At 36.0% G+C, this 11,679-nt stretch overlaps 1 protein-coding gene across 1 annotated transcript; it reads right to left on the reverse strand.

Annotated features, from left to right (window-relative positions):
- Window positions 1-3,832: 3,832 nt before the first annotated feature.
- On the reverse strand, window positions 3,833-10,768 carry LOC129579371 (uncharacterized). The gene is made up of 8 exons (XM_055469414.1): window positions 10,504-10,768; window positions 10,030-10,371; window positions 9,555-9,920; window positions 8,976-9,411; window positions 5,727-5,830; window positions 5,296-5,628; window positions 4,554-4,919; window positions 3,833-4,404 (listed from the first exon to the last, which is right to left on the reverse strand). The coding sequence occupies exons 1-8, from the start codon at window positions 10,571-10,573 to the stop codon at window positions 3,959-3,961; spliced, it is 2,463 nt and encodes an 820-aa protein (XP_055325389.1). The 5' UTR covers window positions 10,574-10,768; the 3' UTR covers window positions 3,833-3,958.
- Between the last annotated feature and the right edge of the window lie 911 nt (window positions 10,769-11,679).

Here is an 11,679-nt window from a genome sequence, read left to right on the forward strand (position 1 = left end):
TTGGATGCGCCATTCGCATTGCACTCTTGTTGTAATATTATATGCGGCAGCCATACATCCAATGCAAGGTACACAATGTGCTTGAACAACATTATGACACTGAACCAATACGGACTTTTATAGCTGTTTCAAATTGTCCGATAAGAAATCAGCAATCAAACACTGAGATTGGTTTTTTTTTCTTCATTATCACATCACTATTCGATTTGATGTCGATGGCGAAAAACAGCTGATTTTTCCCAAGGTTAGTTTTCAGATCGTTAAGCATGAAACGACAATAAAAGTACTTGACGGAAAGGAAGACGTTTAGTTTCGCTGTTAATCATAATTTATGACACTTTTTTGCTCCCTACTTGAACGAAAACAAGCCACTACGCTTGTAATTCATCTTACATTAATGACTCTCTTTTATGTTTTCGCTATATTTCCGACTGGGTTCTTATATTTTATTCATCTTCCAATAATTGCTGTGTGCTGCGTATCGACTTTTGAAGTGTTTAATATGGAAAATGCTAAAATGATTGAAAAGCCATCGATGGAAAATTCATCATATTCGTTAGCAATTTCGTTGTGATCCGATCAAATGCAATAAATTTTTTGCAGGGCGTTTTATGAGCTAATATGTCAGCAGCAATAACTAATGTCAGCTGCTGATATCAGCTGCTGACAATTATGCGTTGCGTTTTTTTAACGCATTTTCAGTATAAGAACGAAATGATGAGTAAACTTACCATTGGTGAGATTGAACATACCAAGCTGATGTTAGTTAGTGCTGCTGACATTAGCTCATAACACGCTCTGATTTTTTGTTCGATGCTCACGTGATAGTTTCAATGCACGTACCTGACCGAATGAAGCTGCTACGTCCGGAATCTTCTCGCAATGATGATTTCTCTGTTCGCAAACTTTGACGTTGCTATATATGGCCAATGTTTGAGAGAAAAAAATCGCACAACGAATAACGTGTAACGTAAAAAGCACAACAGCTATCATCTTGTCACTATCATACATTTTTGCGCCATGGCACCCACACACACACACACACACACACAAACAACAACTACTTCTCTTCAGCACATACTACTAGAACGAGAAACTTCACCGGAATTCTCAGGTGACACAAAGTAAGTGGCGCGTCCTACGAGAGAAAGTAAGCTTGACAAGCGTTGCTTGCAGTGTACTTGTACTTGTCGCCAATAGCGTCCAAACGACACAGCTGCATTTATCGTTATCAAACCGATCTTTTTCTGCTGCTGCATCTTCCTGCTACACACACCCACACAAACATACTCGTATTTTCTTTTTCTTAATATCGTTCGCTGCTAACTAACAATTATGCACATTGCACATATGTCCACTTGACGTAAAGTCGAATTGGGTGCATAAAGGGAAGCAGATTCATGATATTGACATCACTTTTCTTATGTGTGTGTGTGTGTCTCATCCTCTCTCTCTTTCTCTCTCTTTCGCTCTCTTTCGCTCTCTCTCTCTCGCTCTCTCTTTGTGTCCCTGTGTCTCTCTGTGTGCGCGAGAGAAAAGCGCATGCAAGTCAAGTTGTAACATCAACAGTATGATTGATATTTCTTCTTCCGCTTCGAAACTAGTGCTCAAAAAGGGAAAAGCAATCACAACATTAATAATAATGTGTGCCCGGTACACACTGTAACTGAATCGAAAAAAAACCCGAAGAAACCTGTTTATATAAAATCCTTTATTACATTTTTTCAGAAGTTTCGAAGAAGATGAGAAAAAAGCAACAAATTCTTCGAGAATCATGTGTATTTCCTTTTTTTCCCTCTCGCTGGTTCGGTGAATTGCATTCACTGCAACGAACATATTGGCTGTGAGGGAAACAGGCGAAGGGAAAAATGCTCTAAATGCATTTCCTACACAGAGACTCCCAACAAACATTGTGAAAATGGTAAACTGTTGAACTTGTCATTGTCATGAGTTTATGAATGTTGAATGAATTTTTGTGCATTGTGTGCGCCCGGTGAAAAGCACAAAAGCCAAACCATTTGAAAAATTGGCTGAAAGATATTTCATTCAGCAAGAAATTTTGCAAGCGCAATCACAAATGTGTGCGCGAAAATTTCGGTGATTCTTTCCACCCATTTGCTCTACCGAAGCTGCAAACGGGCGCTGGAAAGAAAAAAAAACCGAACAAAGCTATACATATATGGGAATATTACATCAACTAATCTTAAAAAGCATCAGCTTATGCATCAGAAGTGAACTTATTGACGTACATGCTTTTTCATGCTAAATTAATTTTCAAAGCCCCTTTCATTTGGAAATTCAATCATCTTTGTGATCTTTCTGCTGTAAAAAAAATGAATGAATATGACACATTTGATTCCCATTCACGTCACACAATCACTACGTCTAATCACATTTTGTTGTTGTTGTTATTGCTGTCGTTGAAATGACAAAGATTGCTAAAATCACTCTGTTCGAGCTTTTTCTTTCCCAATGACAAACGCAGAGATGAAATATTGAATGAATCCATAATAATAATCACATGTCAAACATGGTTAGAATTGTTTGACGTATTTCATATCATATTTTTGAATAAAGCATGAACATTGAACATCATTAATGGATTCGCATGGTTTAATCGGATTATGGACGAGGTAGAGAGAAAAGGAGGATGGAAAGCAGCGGAAAAAAAACCAAAATAGAGAGAAATGGTGCCATTTTAATTCACTATTCGAATATAAACAAAGCTTGACAAAAAGCTTTCCAAGCAACAAAGCGTGATTCCTTCAAATTGTGTTGAAAACCGCCAAAACTTATGCTCATCGCATCCGCCCGGTAAAATGGAGAGCACTTAATGATGACGATACCGAAACAGGATAAATAAATTTAAATGAAGGAAATTGCTGAATGATTCGTTGTGCCATGTTTAACATGCTCCGACAAATTATTGCTTCTATTGTTTTCGCAAAAGCCTCAACAACCGTGAACAGTACAGCGCACACAGCGCACAAACCGAAGACAATGCCAATGTTATACATCTGTATGAAACGTTCCAGCTGGACGCTTTTTGCCATTATATTTTACCATTATCTTTTGATGGCATGCATACATGCATACTCATAAGTCGTCACATTAGCTCCAAACCATCGGCTTAATTTCTTGGCTCCTACCTTCATGCATGTATACACCATACCTTGCCTATGTCTATAGAATAATAACATTGTTATCATTATCATTGATGTTTTTTTCCCTCATGTATTCCAATCAATTGATGCAGTGCATGTTTGTTTTCAATTTTCGAACCCATTCTTGCTTATGGATAAACGAATAAATCATCTCTGAAATCACAAAATCAATTCAAAACTGATTGGTCACAATCATTATGATACTTGTGTTTGATTTTCTTTTGTTTTTTTTTTCTCTCCTTTCGTTCATCCATTTTCGAATGACATATTTTGAGTGTAGAGTTTTGTCAGTTGAAAAATGGATGAATTGCTAATCCGTTACATATTCTCGGGGGATTTATGTATTTGTGAATGTCAGATCATTCGTAAAATGTCTATCGTTTCTGGCTTCATTCGATTTTAGTCCATGCATTAGCTATACTTCCATGATAAATCTGCCGAAACATTTGCACTAGCATTTACACACCTTGGGATCTGGTATCAACAGAGTCATGTCCTATATTCGCAATTGCGATTGCGTTGTCAAAACTTACTTTGATTTCTCATAGAAGAACGGTGAATACAAAACGCATTTCGTATCAGCAAAATGAAAAAAATCATTCGCTATTTTCTTTTATAGGTATTTTTTGGTTTATTCATCTGTTCATTTACATTGCCAAATTTTACTTGAATCAATTCTAATGCGGAGGGATAGACAGAAAATACATCTCGGCTCGTTTAAAAAAAAAAAACCTCGTTGTTTTCAAAGTACTCAGCGGGGAGTAAAAAATTGAACAAATTATGAATTGGCCCCATTAGAGGAGCAGTTTTGTGACTTTCGGTAATGTGGCAGGTAAGTCTTTGACCACCTTGACAAAATCGGCAACGGAGCATGCATAAGAATAACCGGCCGTCACGTTTTGACGATTCCAATCGATGTAGTTGACTATATCGCCCACATCCGGGCACAAAATATACTTTTCCTTGATAACTTCTACCGATTCATGTGGGTTATTAACGCCAATAAAAACGATTCCCGCATTGATGCTTTCAGCAATCAAAACCTTATAGTAGAAACGTGGCACCGGAACTCGATTCGGTATTCCCTTGTTTTTATTGCCGGGTGCTAAATAAATTTCTTGCTCTTTTCCGTGAACATCGCGCAATGACAATACTCCATATGTACCGGTGTAGACATTGATATCATAATTATGCTTTCCGATGAAAGTTCTTACGCCGATTTCAATTTGCAACCAGTTACCTAATAATGAAGAATAAAAATGATTTAATACATTTTAATCCTACCAAAAAAAAAGTTTGAAAATATTCCAAAAGAGCATTTTAAAATTTTAACTGATTAATACTTGTATTACAAAGTAATTCCATTGGTGCTGAACATAATAATAATACCATCATTGAACGATTGCCACTGTGGTGCAACGTTGATGTAATAAAAAGTGGCCAACTGCTGAGTCGCAAACACATAATCAGCCTTGGCAGCCAAATGACCACGGGCCAAATACAAGTCAGTGTCGTTCACAATAAATTTCGATGCCAATGCTTCCGAGCCCAAAATCCGTCCAAGCGTTTTAAGTTGCACAAATTTCGAATAGAGTGCGTCGATTTTGAGTTCACCGAAAAAATTTCCTTTAATGAAGAAGATACGCTTAACATTGCGTTGATGATAGGCATTGTTTGGCTTAATCATATGGCGCGACCACTTTGTTGATGCGGATTTTTCATCATGACAAACTTCCAAAACGGGCACCCATGAGCCTTCGGAATTAGTAGAATCACAAGAATTAGAAGTTGATTAGTAATAATCAGCCTTTCTGATCATGAAAATAGTAAACAATACAGCGGCACCTGGGGACTAAGTGCAATGTGTCATACTTTCAACGTTTCAACTAACACAGACGCACTTACACAAACGCATACTTGTTACAGCAAACTATGTGCATGATTCTCTATTTCTTCAACCAGTCGCCAGGTGCCACTTTATTGTTCTTGTTTGACGTTTCCTATCTATTTGTACAGACGATCAGAGAGGCTGGTAATAATCGATTGATATTAATTTCATTGATCAATGAAATGAATATGGCAAATCCATCACACTCCTATGTTTTACCACATTTCTGCCTCTCTAACTTACCGTTCACGTCGAAGCCGATTTCAATGATGTTGCATGCAACGCATTTCCGTTTTGTGTAACGAGTCGTAGTATCTGGATTTTTCTTGCATACCGCATCGACAAGACGACCTGCCTTATTTCTAATTTGAAACTGATTGCCCGAAATGCAAGTTGCTGTGAGCTTATGATCGTTGTATGTGTTAAAGCCGTCCGTACAAAAAAGCTCAATTTTTTTCTGACTACCCACAATAAATTGACTGGTACCAGCATCCGTTGACACTAATTCCGTTGAACCGTCATAGAAGTATAACGGTTGCGGTGAGGCCAAGTCCGAATTGATGTTCACCGTGCACCCTTAATACAAATCGATTAAATCAAAAAAGTTTGTGTATTTGCTTCATGATCAACTAAGCCAAAATATGACAAACAAATGAACAACAAAAATTACATACCTTCCGGTGCGCGACCCTCCACCGAAGCAAAGATGCAACCACATGCTAGAACTAATGCCAAAAACATGATTGATACTTCAATATCGATTGATCGACTCGTAATTCAGCTGGAATTTAGACGAAATTATTGTTAATTCAGACCAATGTGTTTGAATACAACGAAGATTATTCCAATCTATTGTTTGTTCAGTGTTATCTTTGATATGCTTAGTTACAAATGTTCTTTGTCGCGAAAGATAATGTTGCATAGCGAAGAACCGACAGAAAATAATTTATGTATCATTTTATTTTTGATAAAGTAACTTATTTTTTAGAAAAGCAAATTAGAAGTCAAGCGATGCCATATGGTTGACATTGAAATTACTTTTCATTTCGTGTAATTATTGGCAATATGTAATTAATGCAGGTGTTGTGTGCGCATTGTAATAACCATGCGAAATCATTGGTGATCTCACAAAGTAAAAACCAATTATCGAATTCCAAGAACTCGAGATCTTTTAAATTAAATTGACAAAGAACAATGAAAATTAGAAGAAAAAAAATGAAAAGCAGCCGCAATAAAAGAATGACAACCATTTTCTGGGTTATTCTGCCTTATTTCAACTTGACACGATTGTGACTTTTTTCAATAGATGGCGCTGTATGTGTCACATGTAAATACCATAGATAATCTATGAAAAACTTTGAACTTTAATTGATTTTGGTTTTTTTTCAATAGATGGACTTATAAATTTCACGTACAAATATCATGAAAAGTTCAAATAGGGCGAATCTGGTAGTCATTCTTTAAATTGGAAATCTGGGAACGTCAATAAATACGTCCTTTGCTTGAACCGCACAATAACAGTTATATATATGATTAATGAATTTATTAATTATTTTATAGAGCGATTTAAATTCAATTTCACTGTCCAATATAACGGTTGTAAATTTTAAAATTAATTGCTCGTCTATGATTATACTTTCGGTTGTCCAAAAAACATTTTCATGATGATACAAATATGCATATGAGTTCAGTGGAGTTTGAACCTCTTGAAAGTATCATCAATCAATTTAATTATATTTATTTATAATAATATGGGAAGCTATACAATTGAATGCGTTTGAATCAAAAGAACGTGTGACACGGATTGAATAAACGTTTTGAAGAAAAAAAAAACATATAATATATTCGATTCGACTGCATGCAGTTGTGTTGCTGAACACAACGAACGAATTCGACAATTTCAATTTCTATTTGATAATCTTATGCTTTATTTCAATATTTCGTGTGATTTAAAAATAGCGGAAAATAGAGTCTTCAAGAAATCGAAGTAAATTAACACACTGTGTGTATGTAACTGTTGTAACATAGGAGTCAGCCAACTATTTTCAGTCGTTTTGGTTGAGAATTGATCAATGCTTTATGGGAACTTTCAAAATTATTCGCATAACTGAGACAAAAGCTAAACGCAATTACATCTATGCACAATTTTGAATTGATTCAAATCAGTGTACCGCTACATAAAACCAAGTGGCTGTTAGTCATTTTTATTTGCACAAGGGAAATATTCAACTTACCTTGACTCAATTTTTCTTTTCAAATTTTAACGTTTCACTCACAATTTACGCAGAAGAATTCAAAGTCATAAGGACTTCTTTGCTACTGACAAAATACTCCAAATGGCAAGAATTTTTATACATTTTCGTGTGCCAAACTTCTCGAAAACAGAAGTTCAGTTGATGCAAATTGATCGTTCAACTTTTCTGACGACACTGCGTTATATTCATAAATTAAAATCGAAAAGGAATCCAGACCAAAATTGTAATAAACCTTCACTACATAAATGAATAAATTTTACCAAGATATTTGTTTTCATCACCTTAGGTAAAAAAGGAATTCGGACCCGAAAAAAATTGTGATATAATTTCAAACTGAAAATGAAAACTCGTACTATCAACGAGATAAATAGCAGTTTTGATACATTAGCATATCAACAGAGTCATGAATAAAAGAAAAGTGGTTGTTTTCTTGGAATACACTGAAACACCATCCAGCAATTTCGAATATTCCATATTTTTATGGAATAATATGAAAAATGATAATTTTTTAATAGTTGCCGACTAACTTATGAATCATTTACAGTCATGGACAAAATTGAGCGTACGCCTATAAATTTGTGTTTTATTTTTTCCAGTAACTTTTCATCTCAAATGTAATATATCAATGGGAAGTACATGAAAAATGAATAACATTGGCAATTTTGAACATCAAAATTGGCCGGCCAATAGGCGGCTTATGGCCAAAAATTCAACTTTTTCCATAGCCGTTCGATTTAAAAAATTTAAATGCAGTTTCGAAGGCCTTCAGGAGCAGATGCTTTTAAACGCTGAAAACTTTCTGATTGGTTTCAATTTGGCCAAGTTATGGCCGTTGGAAAAATGGCCGATTTTTTTCGAAAAATTAAACCAAGCGTTTGATTGCGAAATGTCAAATGTCGTTGGAAAGCCCATTTAATGAAGATAATTTTAATAGTATAAAACATAGAAATCGGTTACAATTTAACCAAGTTATAGGCGTACGAAAATTTTCGTCAAAATTTTTTTGGGTTTTCCAACGGCCATAAATTGCCCAAATTGAAGCCGATCCGAAAGTTTTCAGCGTTTAAAAGTATCTGCTCCTGAAGGCCTTCAAAACTGCATTTAAACTTTTCAAATCGAACGGCTGGAGAAAAATTGAATTTTTGGCCATTTTTACCGAGAGCCATAAGCCGCCTATTGGCCGGCCAATTTAGATGTTCAAAATTGTCAATGTACTTCCTGTTGATATATTACATTTGAGATGAAAAGTTACTGGAAAAAATAAAACACAAAATTTATAGGCGTACGCTCAATTTTGTCCATGACTGTATATGTATAAAATAAACGGATTTTTCCACAATGAGAAGCATTTATATCATTATTGTCTGCTGTTCGGTTGAAAGTCCATTTCATCGTTTAATGCATTCCAAAGAATTGATGCAATAATTGTTTTTCGAATTTAGAACGCTTTCTTGCTTATCCATAAATGACAAATCAACTCTGAAATCGTAAAATGAACTCAATAATAAATGGTATCAGTATGAATATACTTGAATTTGTTTTTCCTTTTATTTTTTTTTTATTTCATTAATTTACTTTCTAGTGGTATGTGTTTGTTGTGAGTGTGGGGCTTGTCAGTCGAACAATCGAGCGATTGCTAAATTGTGGGCAATAATGATTAGATACTACAGAAGTACTTTGGTGATTTTTGGCAATGGAGGTAAGTCTTTGACGACTTTGATGAAATCAGGAACGGAACACGCGTACGAATAACCAGCCGTTACATTTCGACGATTCCAATCGATGTAGTTGACTTTATCGCCGACATCCGGGCACAGAATATACTCTTTCTCAACAACATCATCCGATACATGTGGATTATTAACGCCAATGAATACGATTCCCGCATTGATGCTTTCCGCAATCAAAACCTTATAGTAGAAACGTGGCACCGGAATTCGATTCGTTCCATTCGTTGTGTTGCTATATGCTAAATAAATTTCCTGCTCTTTTCCGTTAATATCGGGATATGAGAATACACCATATGTACCGGTATAGACGTCGGTGTCAATATTACGCTTTTCGATGAATTTTTTCACGCCAATTTCGATTTTCAACCAGTTACCTGTTTGTAGTTTGAAACTAATGAATGTACGTATTTATGGTTCAATGGTATTTTGATGAATGATTGGATTTTAGAGAATTTTCAAATGGCATTATTTCCATAGGAATAGTGATTACAGTGTAGAAAGTACATTTGTTCATTACCTCCGTTAAAACTTTGCCATTGCGGCGCAGCGTTTATGAAATAAAAAGTGGCCAACTGCTGGGATGCAAACACATAGTCAGCCTTGGCTGCCAAATGACCACGTGCCATGTAGAAATCAGTGCTGTTCACAACAATTTTCGATGCTAATTCTTCCGAGCCCAGAATCCGTCCAATTGTTTTATGTTGCATAAACTTCGAATAGAGGGAGTCTGGTTTAAGGCCACGATAAAAATCGCCCTGAATGAAAAAGATACGTTCAACATTGCGTTGATGATAGGCATTGTTGGGCTTCAGCATATGATGTGCCCATTTTGTTGTAGCGGTCTTTACATCATGACAAATTTCCAAGACGGGCACCCATGAACCTTTGAAATTGTTACAAGAAAATAGTGTGGTTATTTAAGTTGAACCAATATCGGTCGATTTTGATAAAATGTGTACGATGATACTCTTACACTTGTCACTCGAACTTACCTAGTACATCGAAACCGATTTCAACAATGTTACCGGCAACACACTTTCGATCCGTGTAACGAGTCGTATGATTCGGATAGTTGTTGCACATCGCATCGATAAGACGGCCTAATTTATTTTTAATTCGAAATTGATTGCCCGAAATGCATGTGGCTGTAAGCATGGTGATGTCGTTGTCGTATGGACTGCGAAAACCGTCCGTACAAAAAAGTTCGATTTGTTGCTTGCCGTCCAAATTGAATTGACTAGTGCCAGTGGTCGTTGTCACAAGATCCGTTGTATTGCCATAGAAATATAATGGTTGTGGTGTGGCCAAGTCCGAATTTATGTTCACCGTACACTCTTAATGAAAATCGATGAAATGAAAATAAATTTGTGTGGTTTTTTTCACATGTGGGCGATACCATATCCTCCATGATTAGGCAAGCAAGCCGAAATATTGAGAAACAACAACAACAACAACAAATTACATACTTTGTGGTGCTGTACGAGCGTCGACGGATGCGAGGATGCCACCACATGCCAAAACTAATGCCAAAAACATGATTGATCAAAACTATCCGCTTGAAAATCGGTTTGCGCTAATGTTGAAACTCTTCCTTTGAACCTTATTTTTCTTTCTCACTTGATTTTATTTTCTTGCCAAACAATCGATGTAATCTCCGTTGGTGAAATGATTTTAATTTTCCTCCGGCTCCGAAAATGTTCAATTAATTGTTTTGCTATTTGTGGCATTGTATTTAAATACACTGTTCGAAGGGGAATTGCTGTTTCGTTATCGTCGCCTTATCGCAAGCGAATGATAAGCGCCACTGAAAAAAAAACCTAAGATTTTAATCAAAATTTTGCTCATGAAATGCACGTCACCCAAGCCCGTGAAACGTTCGCCAATGTGTCACAAGTTCTATCCAAATGTTCACGAGCTCAAGAGATGTTCGAAACATACATATCCACGATTAGATTGAGAGTAGTTTATGTTTTTGGACAACTTATATTTTGATAAATTAGAGCATGTTTCTGTCGTGATATGTGGAGATTTCCATTTTAATGCCAAGGTATATCGCATTGGTGTCTTAGCAAAAATGTTTGACCTTTTCTAACTATACAACTTTGCAATATTCATACATTACGAACGTGTGGGCGCATACATAGCGAACAAGTATGGCAGATATGAAACGCGCTTGTAAACGCTTGGATAGAACTTGTGACACGTTGGCGAACATTTCATGGGCTTGGATGAGACATGTCAGTTCAAACACCGTAATCAATATGATTTCACCAGAATTTTTGTATCGTTTTTTCTCTCTAGCGTCGACCAAATTGATTTCTTACTTCGAAATAATTGGCACGTTCTGAAATTAAGAATAAATTATTGATCATGGTGATAATAATAACAAGTAAGTGTAAGTTCCAAATATATTTTTCAGATTGTTGGTGTATTTTCCGTCATGCAAATGATAATTTTCTCATTGAAATTGATAATAAAAATTTTGAATGAACATAGACTCATGGCCCATTGTTCACGAATGATACATTATTATTTGACTGGAACACTAACTTCCGCTGGAACACTAACTCTCTCTCTCTCTCTCTCTCTCTCTCTCTCTCTCTCTCTCTCTCTCTCTCTCTCTCTCTCTCTCTCTCTCTCAT

Source organism: Sitodiplosis mosellana, unplaced genomic scaffold, assembly GCF_009176505.1.
Source record: "Sitodiplosis mosellana isolate CC-2019 unplaced genomic scaffold, AAFC_SMos_1.0 Smas_scaffold_6226, whole genome shotgun sequence".
Classification (NCBI taxonomy): Eukaryota; Metazoa; Arthropoda; class Insecta; order Diptera; family Cecidomyiidae; genus Sitodiplosis; species Sitodiplosis mosellana.

What these genes read in the sequence shown, in the direction of transcription:
- LOC129579371 (XM_055469414.1), bottom strand. Translation starts at nt 10,573, where the DNA reads ATGTTTTTGGCATTAGTTTTGGCATGTGGTGGCATCCTCGCATCCGTC. An exon ending in AATCGGTTTCGATGTACTAG is followed by an intron (nt 9,921 to 10,029) that starts GTAAGTTCGAGT and finishes ACAATTTCAAAG; the next exon opens with GTTCATGGGTGCCCGTCTTG. An exon ending in AATCGGCTTCGACGTGAACG is followed by an intron (nt 4,920 to 5,295) that starts GTAAGTTAGAGA and finishes CTAATTCCGAAG; the next exon opens with GCTCATGGGTGCCCGTTTTG.